This window comes from Raphanus sativus, chromosome 9, assembly GCF_000801105.2.
Source record: "Raphanus sativus cultivar WK10039 chromosome 9, ASM80110v3, whole genome shotgun sequence".
NCBI lineage: Eukaryota > Viridiplantae > Streptophyta > Magnoliopsida > Brassicales > Brassicaceae > Raphanus > Raphanus sativus.
Window position 1 is genome coordinate 30,295,575 of NC_079519.1, and position 17,657 is coordinate 30,313,231.

Sequence of the window (17,657 nt, forward strand, 5' to 3'; positions counted from 1 at the left end):
CATTGACCATATTAATTTTATTAGTACGAATAACATTAGGTAGATAAGTCATAGACACATACATAAAGATATGACTATTCTTATAACTACGTTGGGCCTAATCTACTTCTAAAACAAATAACACATAGCTTCATATATTGTATAGAATATAGTAATATTGTATAGTATTATACTTATACAATAATACTAAAAACAGACCAAACTGAAATATAATATATATCGAAAATGCTTTGAACCATTACACACAAAATATATTAGACTTCAGAGATAAAATTCACTTTGAAATTACGTAATAATTATTTTAAAAAATTAAATTTCGTAATGTACAAAAAAACATAAGTTTTATATAAAATTTTGTGTTACAATAAAAAGACACAACTCGCGCTTGCAAAGTGTTATTTTTACATACGAAAGACAGTTTTGATATTGTTCTTTAAACACAAAATTTGAATTATACAAACTCGATAATACATAAAACTAAACAATATAGAATACATTTTAAAAATAAAACCCGTGCGGGTGTGCATATGTTTATATAATATATAAATATATTATGTTACACATATTTTCATATAAATAATATCCCAATGTAAGTTTTGTATGATAAATGTTGAAAATACAAAATATATAGCACTATATATTTTAAATATATAGAAAAAATCTACTTTACGTTATCATAAAATTTAGAAAATAAATTTATTAATTAAACACATTGCTTATTTAAACACATTAGTACACATTGTTATTTATCAAAATTTTATATTAATACACATTGCGATCATGTATAACATTTAGTAAAAACAAAGATAAAAAAAAAATTGACTCCCGCTCGGTCGAGCGGGTCATGATCTAGTTACTAATTAAGGGCATTACTCTCCACGTAGATAGTTCACAACACCGTCTGTTTACAGCTTTGTGATTTGTGAATAATGCTTTGCATGATCCCAAAGTAAACAGGTTGTCCATGTAAAAAAAAGAAGGAAGAATTAACAACGAGTTTTAATAAAAACCGTAATTTACAATGTATCCTTTTGTAACCTTTGACCGGAATACTAGCTTTTTACTACTGTTTTAAACTTGGGGGTTCTAAATCTCTATGGGATCACGGTAGAACATAATAGAAACTAAAATTACAGCTATTTTATCGACCAGTTTATTTGATTCAATATAGTTACACCTTTGACCGAGCTAGATCATCTGGGCTCTAGTCAGTCATGTCTTTTTGTACCTCGTATTTTATATTTGCGAAAATAATTGGGCCCTGTTATACAGGCCGAAAGAGAGAAACTGTTAAATGGCTGAATTATGCGTTTATAGGTTCTTTACCGACCACGGCCCAATGTAAACTGCGTACTCTATATCATTGGCTTTGTAACATATTATGTCAAATCAATGATTATATTTTTGGTCAAAATAGTTGTTGGGAAGACTTTTAGAAAGTATACAAGGTATTAATCTAAAGATTAGTAAATGCGTTTGTCATCAATCATCTGGTCCACCTGGTCCACTGGCTGAGAACAACAAAACTATCATCTAGTCATCGATATTGTAGGCCATCATTATCACTGGGACAATTTTAAGTCTTTAAAATCAAAAAAAGCAAAGGACGCAGGATGCATCAAATGATGAAGCGCAGAGGAAGGAGCGGGAAGGACCGGCAAGGACGTTGCTTAATATAATGACTTTTCCCTCGGTCTTTGGTGTTTTTGTGGGTCCCCTCCTTTTAGGATCAAATCAGAGACGCCGATGCAGATGCCCTAAAGAAATAGTTACTGATTTTAGTGTTTAAAAAAAAAGTTACTTATTTTAGTGGACTCTAATGAGAATCAAAGCTTGTAATATATAAAAAATCAGATGTTCTTTTTTCTTAAAGAAGAAAGTCAGACGTTGATACAAGAGAAAAAGTTATAATTCAACTATAAGGTTTGAATGCCAATTTGTCCGACTCTAAGGACAAACTGAAATGTGCCACATGTCACGTTAAATAAGAGAACAAAGTCAACTCCACAAAAGATAATGACGAGCACAACGTGATCCTGAGGATATTAGTGTTCTCGATTTATTCTCCATTAGAAATACTGAAATACTATATTTTAATTTTCTTTTCCGAATTGTACTTGTAAATGAAATATTGTGTTATGGCCAATTCTTGTGCCAATAAAAGACAAACTTCTGAGTCTCCTTCTTTTTTTTCCACGGGTTACAAAATTTATATATATATAATATATATATTTTTTGGTAGAATGTTAAGAAAAATGGATATTGGAAGAATTTAAACCATGACCTAATGACCTTACAAAATTTAAACATGACCTTACAAAATTTATATTGTTAATTTCGATAGCCGAGTTTCATAAATTTCATCTTTCTTTATTTCTTTATAAAATAATATATAGTGGTCAGAGATTCTAGATGGCTTTAAATGTTTTAGGATATGTATCAGTTTAAGTCGTAAAGCGATATAATTTGACAAAAGAATAGACAACCAATAAAAGTCGTGCAGTGTGTGAGAGAGACATTGTAGAATACAACAAAGGAAAAGGAGGAAAAACAAATACTATAAGTTCATATTCTTGAAAACTCGAGTCTTTTATAAAAGAAGTTAACCAATAACAAACAACACAACCAAGAAGACGACAAAACATCAGATACAAGACAATGAGTAACATAAAATTTCTCAAGCCTGTTTTATTCTTTGTCTTCTTTATATTCTTCTTTCTTAGCAAACCCTCTGATGCATACGGAGGCATAGCGATCTACTGGGGCCAAAACGGCAACGAAGGAAATCTCTCGTCCACATGTGCCACCGGCAGGTATGCTTACGTCAACGTCGCCTTTCTTGTGAAATTTGGAAACGGCCAAATGCCGGAGCTCAACCTTGCCGGCCACTGCAACCCTGCGGCCAACACTTGCACCCATTTTGGCTCTCAGGTCAAAGATTGCCAGTCTCGTGGCATCAAGGTAATTGGTCCATTACATATATCGATTTGGTCTAGATTTGACTTCTTGAAATGGAAAATGAATATAAATGAGGCCTCCAAGTTCTTACCATAATTTTTGTTAGTTGACCAAGATTTGTAATCTAGCTATAATAAAAAGATGCGTAGTATAGTGTTTGTGTTTAGTATTATAATTAATCACCTAGATTAAAATATTTTGAGAAAATAAATTATTAATATTGAAATCATATTTTTATTAAACAAGGTTATGTTATCTCTCGGCGGCGGAATCGGAAACTACTCGATTGGGTCGAGGGAGGACGCAAAAGTGGTTGCGGATTACTTGTGGAACAACTTTTTGGGAGGAAAATCATCTTCACGTCCCTTAGGTGATGCTGTTCTTGATGGTATCGATTTCAATATCGAGCTTGGCTCCCCTCAACACTATGATGATCTCGCTAGGTAAATAATCTAGGAAACATCTGGATTTTTTTGCCTAGTATTATCAACTATATATATATCCAAAACTAGATGGTCATGACTCATGATTGAGTTTGCCAAAAAAAAAATGATGGTCATCAAGGAGATTGTATTGAAATTAGGCTTGTTAATGTAGCGAGAGAGCAGAGAATTAAAATGCAGAAAGTAAAAAACATAAGTTTTTCTTTTCGAATTCACTAGAACAAGAAAGTCTTACACCAATATTTTCTATTACAAGAATCCTTTAAGATTAGTCCAATCCTAAGCTAAAACTCACCCTAGAGTCTAGACTTTTGTTTATTAGGATCGTCCAAACCCCGAACTAAACTCCCCTTGAGTTTAGACTTCAATCTTCCACTTCTCGGAAGTACTTCACCAACTACGTCAACACCTAACATAGAGCAGTGACACACAAGACTTGATCACACAAGCAACACCAGAACGATCTCTCAACTTTTCTTCTTTTTAGCAGAGACACCTTTCTCCATGGAGGTACGTCCTCCTTATGTAGATAACCAGACCTTGTTCCTCAAGTTTTTCCAAAAGCAACTTAATCAACTTTCCTTTTTTTCTTAAGGAATAACTCTCTTGTCTTTTCCTCTCCAAGTAATATCATTTACCTTTAATGTAAACTTTCTGATAAATATATTACTTCTTCTCCAAGCTTAACAAGCCCACGAACATCCCAAAACACGAACTCCAACTCAGCCCATCTTCATGACACACACATGTACTACCTCCTGTAGTACTTCACGAACTGATACAGAATATACATCTTCAAGGCTTAACTGTTTCATATTTGCACCCTTCTAACGTTTTCATGCATATTTGTTGATAGTAACCCAAAAAGAAAAAAACATTTGTTGATCTTTAGTTGGAAATATCCATCTAAACTTATTTATTTTTTTATTTTTTTATTATTTTTTTTTGGGCAACTATCCATCTAAACTTATATATTCTTTATTTTGGACAGGTTTTTGTCTAAATTTGGCAACCGAGGAAGAAAAGTGTATCTAACAGGAGCTCCTCAGTGTCCATTTCCAGACAGATTAATGGGAAGTGCACTTGACACCGAACTTTACGACTACGTTTGGGTCCAATTCTACAACAATGCACCGTGTCAATACACTTCAGATAACACCAAAAGCCTCTTCGATTCATGGAAGACGTGGACCACTTCGATCACTGCTAAAAAAATATTTCTAGGTCTCCCGGCGGCTCCTCAAGCCGCGGGAAGTGGGTATATTCCGCCAGATATATTAATTGCTCAGATTCTTCCAACAGTAAAGGAGTCTGAGAAGTACGGAGGAATAATGCTTTGGTCTAAATTCTGGGACGATCAAAATGGATATAGTTCATCCATATTGGCTAGTGTGTAAAACGAATCTGTGTGGCCTTTGTATTTCTGCATGTATCAGTTCCTCGTGTTTGGTAACTTTGGTTTATGAAGATTTGTTGTGTGTGTGGTGCATTTTGGTATACTAATTTGAAATATTTGTACCAATATTAATTACATATCTCATTGATGTAGCACATCCTTGCGTGGAGCTTACATTAAGTGTTATGGTTTTGTTCCTCTCTTCGTTTTTTGTTATTAAGGATAAGGGTTGGAGTTTTGTTCAGTTCATCTATAGGTATTTAGTAGATATGTCTTTCATGATTTAGTGTTATCTATTTAGAGCATTGTATATATAAAGAACGTATGTGTTTTTCTATACTTGGTTTTTGATTAATAAAAGTTTGAGACTTACTAGTAAATATGAATACCTATAGAGAACGTATCTAATATTCGGCTTATCGCCACCGGAGATAAGAAACCACTGTCCCGAGTATCGACCAAGAAGGTGGCAAACTCTGCAGCTAAGCCGAGACCTGAAAAGAAGCAACCACAAAACTCAACCGGGAAAGTCCACGAGACCTTAGCAGACTATGGGAAGAGCTCCGTGAAACGCACCACCACTGGCCACGATGGTGCAAAATGACTGATGAAGGCCCTCTGAGACAACCTAAAGACGCCGGAAGTCTTAGACCGCAGTTGAACGTCTGATTAATGGCTAGCGACTTCTAAGACATTGATTAAAATCATCAAATGTATAGGAACTAACGAACAGTCTTTTGAAGATTGTGGATAGAAGTCTACAAGGATCGTACGTAGCAGATGGAGAAGTAGTAAAAATCTGCCTTTTTGGTGCATACAATGGGAGAATTGGTTTTAAGGATGAGATGAATGTGCCGCAGACATTTTTAGAACTTATAGGAGCGAAGGATTTGAACAGAGATTAAGCATAGCTCTTCTTTCATAGTCAATACGGTATTGACATTTGACAATACCTTTCCTCTTCTCTGTGTCATGCTAATTGTAGTTACTCTTCTATACGTCCTAGGTAGTTTTCTTCATTTAATTGTTTGAGATCATTTCTTTGTTGTATTGGGATTATATTAGGAAAGGGAATCCTATAGATAAGGATTATCTCTATGGTTATCATTATCCTATGTTAAGTATATATTAGATTGTCCTAATCTCTTTAGGTTTATGACTTTTCAGTCGTTGGATATAAACACATATGCTAGTTTTTCATATCAATACAAGTTAAAGCTTACAATATTATTTCTAGTTTTACATGGTATCAGAGTAATAAGAGTTTGTGACCTAAAAAGCTTATCTCAATCATGAAGAATAACAGTCTAATATATTTCCTGAGTTTTAGGAGACGTTTTAGGAGTTGATAATTATGGTTTTGGATTGAATAAATCCGGGTGTTAGATTAACTTGATGAGCAAGTTTAGGAGTTGGTGTTATCTGATTTTAGAAGTTATCTATTTATTTGTAATGACCTATATAAGGTTTTCTTTCTATTGAATAAAGCAAGCAAGTTTTCAGCTCTTTACGTGTTCTATCAGTTTCAGAAACAACAAGTGGTATCAGAGCCTCTTACGAATCTGTGATAGCAACAATGACAGAGAGAGATTCATTATTGAGTATTCCGAAGTTTGATGGAGACTATGAGTACTGGGCCATGTTGATGGAGAATTTGCTTAGGTCTAAAGAATGGTGGGGTCTCATTGAGACAGGGATCACGAGACCGGACAGCAGTGTAGTTCTCACGGAGGCTCAAAAGACAGAGATAACAGAGCAAACGCTCAAGGATCTCAAGGTTAAGAACTATCTGTATGCATCGATTGATAAGACGGTTCTTAAGACTATCTTGAAGAAGGAGACAGCCAAGGAGCTTTGGGAGTCCATGAAGAGGAAGTATCAAGGAAATCAGAAAGTCCAAAGTGCTCAACTTCAAAGACTACGACGTAACTTTGAAGTACTTGAGATGAAGGAAGGAGAAGCAATTGCAGAATACTTCTCAAGGGTCATGATGGTGGTGAACGATATGAGAAATCTAGGAGAAGAGTTGGATGATTCTAAGGTAGTGGAGAAGATCTTAAGAACATTGGTGGAGAAATTCACGTATGTGGTGTGTGCTATCGAGGAGTCTAATGACATTAAGGAGCTCACAGTGGATGGTCTGCAAAGTTCTTTGATGGTACATGAGCAGAAACTAGTCAGACATGTCAGTGAAGAACAAGCACTGAAAATTGAAGGAAATTGGAAGTCAGATGGTGGTAGAGGACGTGGTGGTTCTTACTCCAGAGGACGTGGAGGCTATCAAGGCAGAGGGAGAGGAAATTCTAGCTACAACAAAGAGTTTGTTGAATGCTACAAGTGTCACAAAAAGGGTCACTACAAGTCCGAATGTCCAGAATGGGAAAAGAATGCTAACTATGCTGAACTAGAAGAAGATGTACTACTCATGGCTCATGTAGAAATCAAGGAACATGAAGAGGAGGAGCATGTCTGGTTCCTTGACTCCGGATGCAGCAATCACATGTGTGGCACCAGACGATGGTTTGGAGACTTTGACGAAAGTTTCTGTACCAACGTAAAGCTAGGAGATGATAGGAGAATGACAGTAGAAGGAAGAGGAAATCTCAGTGTCCGGATTAATGGAGTAAATCAAATCATCACCGCAGTGTACTATGTGCCAGAACTCAAGAACAATCTTCTAAGCATCCGTCAGTTACAACAGAGAGGCTTGAAGATAATTATTGAGAATGATGCATGTGAAATATGGCATAAAAACAGAGGAGACTGATAATGCAAGCTTCTATTAGCAAAAACAGAATGTTTGTGCTCCGAGCTCAGATGAAAGGTGGTAAAGATGAAGGAGAAGAGAAGTACCTGCAAGTAACTGAGACAAAGGAGGACTTATGGCACAAAAGACTCGGACACCTCAACCACAAAGGAATGCATGAGATGGCTGAGAAACAACTGGTGAGTGGACTACCACAGTTTGAGGCAAAAGGAGAAAAGAAAATCTGCGAGATATGCTTGAAGGGAAAGCAAAACCGAGAGAGTATTCCAAAGAAGAGCACATGGAAGTCTAGCAGAGGTCTTCAGCTGGTCCACACTGATATCTGTGGACCTATTAACCTGAGCTCGACAAGTGGAAAGAGGTATATGATAAATTTTATTGACGACTACAGCAGGAAGTGTTGGTCTTATTTCATTGAAGAGAAGTCAGAAGCTTTACAGATCTTCAAAGAGTTCAAAGCTCTAACTGAAAGAGAGCTAGGACAGCCTCTTGTATGTCTCAGGTCAGATCGCGGAGGGGAATACAATTCCAAAGCTTTTGAAGATTACTGTAAAGAGAAAGGGATTAAGAGGCAGCTGACAACTGCATATACGCCACAGCAAAACGGTATAGCAGAGAGAAAAAACAGAACAGTCATGAACATGACTCGATGTATGTTGATGGGAATGACAGTTCCTAGAGCTTTCTGGGCAGAGGCGGCTCAGTACGCAGTTCACATCCTCAACAGGTGCCCATCTAAGGCGTTAGAAGATAGTACACCAGAAGAAAAATGGAGCGGTCATAAGCCATCTATATCTCATCTCAGAACCTTTGGTTGTGTGGCGTATGCAATGGTGCCATATGAGAGAAGGATCAAACTCGATGAGAAGAGCATAAAGGGTGTCTTGGTAGGAGTAAGCAAGGAGTCAAAAGGATATCGACTGTATATACCTGATACAAAGAAAGTTATTATCAGCAGAGATGTCAAGTTTGATGAAACATGTGGATGGGAGTGGGAGGAAAATCAACAGGAAAATGGCTATGTATGGGAGAAGTTGATAGATGACGAAGAAGAAGAACATGAGCCACAAACAGAAGCCGTTGATAATCCTAACACCGAACCTGAACCAGAGGAGCAGACACAAGAAGAAAGAAACAATGATAATGCAGGAGAGGGAAGCTCTAATGGAGCCAACCAACGAGAATCTGGAGGAAGGCGCAAACAGGCTCCTGTTTGGATGAAAGATTATGTCTCAGGAGAGATGGGACTGTTCGTGGAAGAAGATGATGACTGGAACATAGTCATGTTCACGAACTCTGATGATCCAGAGAATTTTGGAGAAGCTGTGAAAGAAGATAAGTGGAGGAAAGCCATGGAAGCTGAGATTGACTCTATTGAAGATAATGATACTTGGGAGCTAGTAGCTCTACCAGAAGGAGGAAAAGTTATAGGAGTAAAGTGGATCTTCAAAACGAAGTACAACGAGAAAGGAGAAGTAGACAAGTTCAAGGCTCGCTTGGTGGCAAAGGGATATCATCAAAGGTATGGAGTTGATTTCTATGAAGTATTTGCCCCTGTTGCAAGATGGGACACAGTAAGAACTATCTTGGGTTTGGCCGCACAAAGAGGTTGGAAAGTATTTCAACTAGATGTTAAGAGTGCATTCTTGCATGGTGAGTTGTGTGAAGATGTCTATGTAGAGCAACCAGAAGGGTTTGAAGCACGAGATGAACCACACAAAGTATACAAGCTGAGGAAAGCTTTGTATGGTTTAAAGCAGGCTCCTAGAGCATGGTACAACCGCATAGAGGGTTATTTTCAGAGAGAAGGGTTTGAAAAATGCTACTGTGAACATACTCTGTTCGTAAGGAAAGAAGGAGAGGAGATTCTGATTGTGAGCCTATATGTTGATGATCTTATTTATACAGGAAGCTCAGTCAAGATGATAGAAGGTTTCAAGAACTCAATGATGAAGGAGTTTGCTATGACTGATCTCGGATTGATGAGATATTTCTTAGGAGTAGAGGTGATTCAGGATCAGGATGGAATCTTTATTAATCAGCAAAAGTATGCGCAAGAAGTACTAAAGAAGTTTGGAATGGATGATAGTAACTTTGTGAAGAATCCGATGGTGCCAGGTCAGAAGTTATCTAAGGAAGGAACTGGAGAAAAGGTTAATCCAACCATGTTCAAACAGTTGATCGGAAGCTTGAGGTATTTGATAGTGACGAGACCAGACCTTACTTTCTCTGTGAATCTGGTTAGTAGGTACATGGAGAATCCGAGTGAGCTACACATGCTAGCTGCAAAGAGGATACTAAGATACATTCAAGGAACACTGGAGTATGGAATTCAGTACAAAAAAGAGGCAAAGTGAAGCTGATTGGATACACATACAGTGACTATGCAGGAGACATTGACGACAGGCGTAGTACATCTGGTTATGTCTTTATGTTAGGAGGTGGAGCTGTAGCATGGGCATCGAAGAAGCAGCCTATTGTGACATTATCCACCACCGAAGCAGAGTTTGTAGCTGCAGCTTATGGAGCCTGTCAGGGAGTTTGGTTGAGAAACGTGTTAGAAGAAATTGGAGCCAAGCAGGAAGAAGGCACTACTCTGTTTTGTGACAACAGCTCAACTATCAAACTGTCAAAGAACCCGGTTCTACACGGCAAGAGCAAGCATATTCATGTCAGGTACCTCTTCTTGCGTGAGTTAGTGAACGATGGAATTATTGAGCTTGATTACTGCTCTACACAAGATCAGTTCTCAGACATTATGACCAAGGCGGTGAAGCTGGAAACATTCGAGAAGCTGAGGAGGAAAATGGGAGTTGGCGCTAAGCAGAAGTTAAACTGGAAGGAGTTCCAGTTTAGGGGAGGAATTGAAGAATAACAGTCTAATATATTTCCTGAGTTTTAGGAGACGTTTTAGGAGTTGATAATTATGGTTTTGGATTGAATAAATCCGGGTGTTAGATTAACTTGATGAGCAAGTTTAGGAGTTGGTGTTATCTGGTTTTAGAAGTTATCTATTTATTTGTAATGATCTATATAAGGTTTTCTTTCTATTGAATAAAGCAAGCAAGTTTTCAGCTCTTTACGTGTTCTATCAGTTTCAGGAACAACAAATCATATCTTTGTTCTTGGTAAGAGAAAAAAGGTTACAGTCATGGTCAAGATCCATGCATCTATGGCAAGTAAGGATATACAACGACGAGCAAGTCTCAGGTTGAGGAAAACATCGTTAATGCACCCACGTCTTGCTTCTTGTTTTCTTCCGACAATCGATGAACCTTGATAGCATCAGTGATGTTTACAAGTGAGAATCATAATGAATGGTTATGGTCCACAGAGCTGGTTAATACGCTTAGAGCTAAACAAAAGTTAGGTTTTATTGATGGTTCAATACTTAAACCTGCCATTGATGACCTAAACTTCGAGCCTTGACTTTTAGTCATCTGTCAATTCAATGATCGTTGGATGGATACGAGTTCGTTCAACGGCTATGTTTATATCAGATTCTCACACGTTGTGGGAGAGTTAAAAAAACTTTTCTCTGTGAGAAACAAAGTTCGTATACATTATTTTAAAGAACAATTCGCATCTTACAAGCAAGACAGTAAAAAAATGATGGATTATTTTGGTCGACTAGCCAAGGTGTGGAAATAACTTGATACCTATAAATCTTTTCCACCTTACAGTTGCAGTGCGATCTATGAAAAAGAAAGAGAAGAAGAGAAAAGCTACATCCATTTCTACAAGATAATTAAACAGTAATATTCACTTTACAGTAGTCTGATTTTGTTTGATTATTATACATCGATATGGTTGCTCAAAAGAAAAGTATACATCGATATAGTCAGTTGGAAGTTAGAAAATGTTAGTAAAGTTCAAATATATTATATTCTAATATTAGTATAACTAAAGGTCTAAAACATTTTTCTACTTTCAGTTAGCACCTGACGCAAACCACGGATTGGACTTATCTTACATTGAGTTTTTAATACCTTATAGTTATTAGGTATAGAAGACTAAGGTAAGACTTGCAAGTGGTAAAAGAAATATCAGAAGTCCCATGCGTAGCGAAGGCAAAAGATCCTCTACCTTCTTTAAAAAACCATCGGATCTTTCTCTAGTATCTATCCCGGGTCAAAACAGGGTTGAAATGGTCAAGGCATGTTTCATTTTTATATTCACCAATTTCGATGATTGAGTAACGCCATGGCACAATAAAATGTAATTATAATATACAACTAGGATCTGCGCTTTACGAAAATGAATATTATATATAAATTAGTTTTATGTATTATATGTTTCAACATATTATGAAATAATAATAAAATATTGAATAACTAAAAATACAATAACTCGTTATGTATCACTACAAGAAAAATGAGTTTTATTAGCGGACGAAAAATGTTATTTAACGATACGATAGTGGTTTAAGAAACGCTGTATCATCGCCCGTGATAATAGGTTAGAAACATTAGATAGCGGTTTTTTGCACTGCTATCTTTTTTTCCACTATGATAGCGCTTTTCTATCTGCAATTAAATATTTTTTAATAGCGTATAATTTTCGCTATTGTTTATATTATAAAAAATTAAAAAAAAATTAAAAATTAAAAACATTAAAAACATTAAAAATTTTAAACTCGTATATTTTTTTATTAAATAAAATGATTTATAATTAAATTGGTTTACAAAAAAAATATTAAACCAAAACTAAACCAAAGTTAAACCTAAACCTAAACTTAAACCTAAACCAAAACTAAACCTAAATCTACTTTTCTTAAAGCCGCCACCGTCAAGCCTTCTTCATATTCCTCCACCGCACTCAACCACCACTCTGCTCGCGACCACCCAGATTCTCCTCGCCTCCTCGCCACAAGCCCATGACCAATACTGTCTTCCTCTTCCCATGTCTTCTCTTTCTCAGCGGAGAGAAGCTCAGGCCACCGCCGTCTTCCTTGTTGTTTCTGAATTTGTCTTCAATGCGAATCCAAATGTCTCGAGCCGTACCTCCTGTTTCAAACGAGCTTTTGAAGAGCTGAGGAGCAAGAGTGCCGTAGATCCAAAGCTTGACAAGACCATCACGCTTGTACCATTGAGCATTGTTTGCGTCTTGCGGAAGGGATGTGCCATCAATGTGGCCAACAACATCAAATGCGAGACAGTGAGTCCGAAACAGTTCACGCCAAGCATCATAGTTATGGTCGTTGAGGTCTAAAACCACTGGAATGTGAGTTTTAATATTGGCAACCCCAAACGCTAGATCAATGTTGGCAGCCATTGAGAAGAATAGAATTGAGAAGTAGAGAAAGAGCGGTAGAGAGAAAGAGGTAGAGAAGGAGAATGAATCGTAAAGAGAGAAAAAATGATGACTTTTATAGATCAAGAGAGAATCATAGCTCTGATACCATGTTTGATTATGAAAGTCCTCACCGGATTCATTCTCATTAGATGGCAATATAAAGCCAGTTCAGTTACACAATTGTAGGGATTACATTTGACTACTACCGTAAAATATCTTAACAAGAAATATACAACATTTACAAAACAGAATATGCTTGATATTCTAATATGCAAACACATAAATAAATTTATTAATCCAAATAAAAAAATTCTATTTTGATCATTTTTATTATTTTATAACAAAAATTTAAAATTATTGATAACAAAATATTTTTGTGATATGTTTAGTAGTTTTAGTAATTTATGATTTTAAAACATTCAATGCAAAATTTTAAAATATAAGTATCAAGTTGTCAATATTTGTTCACAAAATTTCTTTAAAAAATCAAAGAAAATTTCGAAATGAAATAATTATGTATTTTTATGGTATATAATTTATTTTTAAAAATATAGATAAATATTTAATAAATAATGCTTTCTATTTATATAATTTTGTAATTATTTGTATCTTATTATAACAGAAATTTTAAATCATGGATCACTAAAATTTCAATGTTATATTTTTTACATATTTAGTTATTTATAGTCATTTTCAAATATTCAAAATATAAAATATACAGAAAAATCTAAATTTTTATTATATCGTTTATGTGGTTGTTAAAATTATCTTATTATAAGTTATAATTTTAAAAAATGATAGAGTATAAACTAATTTGATCAAATCTTTATTATTCAAAATCATTAATAGCCATATACACTTAAGACACATTAGGCAAGTTAATGATTTTTATATAAGGAAACAATGAAGGACATTAATAATTAATTTATTGTTAATTTAATTAAAAATTTATTATATATTTAGATGAACCAATATATTTGTAAAAAAATTCTAATAATGATTGTGGTGATGATACATTGTTACAAAAAATGTTGTAGTGCTTTTCTTTTAATATATAAGAGACTGTAAAGTGGATGGATTTTTTCTGAATGTTTTCGATCTAGTTTTTCGTTCATCTAACTAGCTGAATATATTATTTTGAACTGTTAAACAAACTAGTAAAATTGAGCAGAAACTATTTTCTTGTTAAAGTTTTTGCCTCTAAATATGTAATCATTTGTATCATTTTCAATATATATTACTAGTAGAAAGCTGATTACATTTTGCTACAACTTATAGTTGTACATTTTCTTTTATATATCAAAAAGACAAAACTAACTAATTAATACGGCAGACGAAATAATAAAATACAGCCGACTAGAACACAACTTATAGTAGAAAACAATGTTTTAATTTGAAAGCGAAGTTTAGAAAAGAAACAAATATTTAAGTTAATACGTAAATGACGATTTAGTATCTTAAACAATGTTGATAGGGAAAATACAACAAAAAAAACCTTGTTGGATTATAAAGTAACCTTTTTGCGTAGACACACTTAAGAAAAATAAAATATCAAGTTTTTGGATTAATTGACGCTTAAGAATGGACAAGTTTTCAGCAATGCGTTGGCTGCCGACGCTGATCAGTCCTTACAGCTGGACTTTGGTATCAGCTTATAATTTTTCTCACATATGTAAATATATATATAGAAGCTTATTTGTACATCTACAACAAAAGCAAACGAAATTAATGTTTTATTATGAATATCCTTCACCGACCAATTTGTCTCTTACAAGACGCTGATTACAATTTTCACAGAACAAAAAAGGATAATAGACACAGATAGGTGGTTATAGGATCCAATTAGTGATCAATTGATTTGTTTTTGCTAGCATATATGGCAGCTGAATAATTAAAAGTTGTTCAGATAATGTAAGATGATCATATATCATCTATACTAACATGACCGGCCTTGAGTATATCAACTTTAATTATTTTTTTGAAGATATAGATATGTCCCAAAACAGTTATCGAGACCATTATAAGTTTTTTTCTATTTTTGTGATTTGAAGCTATTATGTGGTGAAAATTAATGATGTCTTAGATGAATATAACAGATTAACAAATATACAAGTTAAAAGATTGTATAAAAAATGCTGATCTGACCAAACAAATCTAGTCGAGTTGGCTTAATGGTAAAATGGTTACTACTGTAATTACTATAATCCAGATTCAATTCACGGCTAAAGAAACTATTTATAATGTTTTTGTTACTAACAAAGAGGTGAAACCATTTTTTAGACAAAAAAAAAATCTAGGTGAGTACATACTACATACTTTTGTAGCAATTTTCTTAAAAATTATAAGAGAAATTTACATCACAGTATTTTAACTTTTTAAGTGTGAACTCAACATTTTTTGTCTACCAATCACGAAGCAACCTGCATAATCTAAGCTACAAGCATTAATTAGCCGAACAAAAAAAAAGACTAATCATAGTATGGATGGAACGTGGAATAACATCGTTTCAGGTAAATCCACGTTTGTCCTACACACGCTCCCTTGCAATGCACACCAAAACGATCAAAGTCAGACTTAGAACAAAATACAGTATTTTTATGTATCGACATATCCGGTTCACTGCCACCCTAGTAATACCTTTTATAGTTATATATATACCCCTCCTCATCGACTTCTTTCAATATCTCAATTCATTACATTCATTTTCCTTATCTATTTATTTCTACTATACACAACTTACAAGAATCTTACTTTTAATCAAAAAAACAAGATTTTTTGTGGTGGAAGATTATTTTTCATTTTCATAAATTTGAAATGACGCAGTTTGCACTATTTTTCCCACTATTGACCCTCGTAGTTATAAGCCTAGCCGGAACGGCGAAGGTAGAGGCTGCAACGGGATTGAACCCACCAGTGAAGCTGGTTTGGCATTATTACAAAGTTACTAACACTTGTGATGATGCAGAAACTTATATTAGATACCAAGTAGAAAAGCTTTATAAGAATGACAGTAGCATTGCTCCCAAGCTACTTCGTCTCCTCTATTCAGATTGTATGGTTAATGTAAGTAAGATCATTTGTTTTGTCAATACATAACGTTATTTTCATTTTATAACCTATTTATTGTTTTATGTAAAATGTGTATTATGTAAAATGTGTATGTAGGGATGCGATGCTTCTGTTCTTTTGCAAGGGCCAAACTCAGAGAGGACGGCTCCACAGAATCGAGGACTTGGAGGTTTTGTGGTAATCGATAAGATAAAACAAGTTCTTGAATCACGTTGTCCTGGTGTCGTTTCTTGCGCTGATATACTCAACCTTGCCACTAGAGATGCTGTTCACATGGTACATAGATACATGTAGTTATTTTTTATTTAAGGAGAAGTATCGATCTGGATTTGTAATGATTTTTTTACTGATTGGTGCTGTTTTGGTGGATTGGATGAACTGATGATTAGGCCGGAGCACCGTCTTATCCTGTATTCACAGGAAGAAGAGACGGTGGGGCGTTAAATGCAGACGCCGTCGATCTACCGTCACCGTCCATCTCAGTGGAGGAGTCATTGGCATATTTTCAAGTCGAAAGGTCTTGACGTTTTTGGACATGACTACTCTTCTAGGTAACTATTTTTTTTTATCAATATTCACACGTAAAAGCAACACATAAATTACAATTGAAACAATTCAAATCTAGAAGAATATACACGAAGAGTTATATAGGTTTGTTTATGTTTGGAAAAATTCTACCATTGTATGCAACATTTAACCACTATAGTTTGCATGACAGTTTCACATCTTACTTATATTAGGTGATTCTCATGTGGTTCATACACGGGGATAAACATTTAAACTAGTTATTCTCTTGGGTGAATTACAACTTCTAATTATGTTATTTATGCCGGAACAGGAGCACACTCGATGGGGAAGACACATTGCAGCCACATAGTGAACAGGCTATACAACTTCAAAAACACAGGAAAACCAGATCCTACCATGAACACAACATTGGTGTCAGAACTTCGATACCTTTGTCCTCCAAGAACACAAAAGGGCCAAACTGACCCACTTGTTTTACCTAAAACCAGACTCAGGATCGAGCAACAGATTCACCAACTCCTATTATTCTCGTGTCTTGTCTCATAACGCTGTCTTGGGCGTGGACCAACAGTTGATCTACAACGATGACTCGATGGAGATCGCGCAAGAGTTTGATGCAGGTTTCGAAGATTTTAGAAAGTCTTTTGCTTTGGCAATGTCGAGGGATGGGATCCATCAATGTGTTGGCCGGAAAAGCTGGAGAGATTCGCCGGGATTGCAGAGTTACCAACGCTAACTACGGGGCTTAAAATATATTATTTATATATCGTATTTTATGTGGTATAGCTATAATCTAAATATTTTGATTAAATTTATCATCGATAAGGATGGTGAACAAATAACAGAGATCCAATTATTTAATTCATCCCTTGTAATAATATCATTTTTGAAACTTCCCCTTGTAATAATTTTATAACTAAATTTCTATTAAAGAAATAACTATTATATTTTAGAATGCGCTTTTTCAAAAAGAAAAAGAAAAAGGAACTATTATATTTTTCTTCGTATAAAGTGGTGTTTACGATATATAAATTGATCCATGTTTTTGCTATGATTGTCTAATATTCTTTTGTAAAATATTTTTAAGTATAATGATTACTATTAACTTCTACTCGCATTATTGTAAATTTTCTATAGAAATATTTATTTTTCGTAAGAAGTATTAAAATATATTATTCAATATATTTACAAATATAATTTT

At 34.8% G+C, this 17,657-nt stretch overlaps 1 protein-coding gene and 1 pseudogene across 1 annotated transcript; both read left to right on the forward strand.

The window, feature by feature from the left end:
- The first annotated feature begins 2,584 nt into the window (after positions 1 to 2,584).
- LOC108833298 (acidic endochitinase) lies at positions 2,585 to 4,870 on the forward strand. Its single transcript, XM_018606729.2, has 3 exons — positions 2,585 to 2,961; positions 3,205 to 3,401; positions 4,393 to 4,870. The coding sequence occupies exons 1-3, from the start codon at positions 2,659 to 2,661 to the stop codon at positions 4,796 to 4,798; spliced, it is 906 nt and encodes a 301-aa protein (XP_018462231.1). The 5' UTR covers positions 2,585 to 2,658; the 3' UTR covers positions 4,799 to 4,870.
- A 10,692-nt stretch (positions 4,871 to 15,562) lies between these two features.
- On the forward strand, positions 15,563 to 17,205 carry LOC130499609 (probable peroxidase 61; annotated as a pseudogene).
- The last annotated feature ends 452 nt before the right edge of the window (positions 17,206 to 17,657 follow it).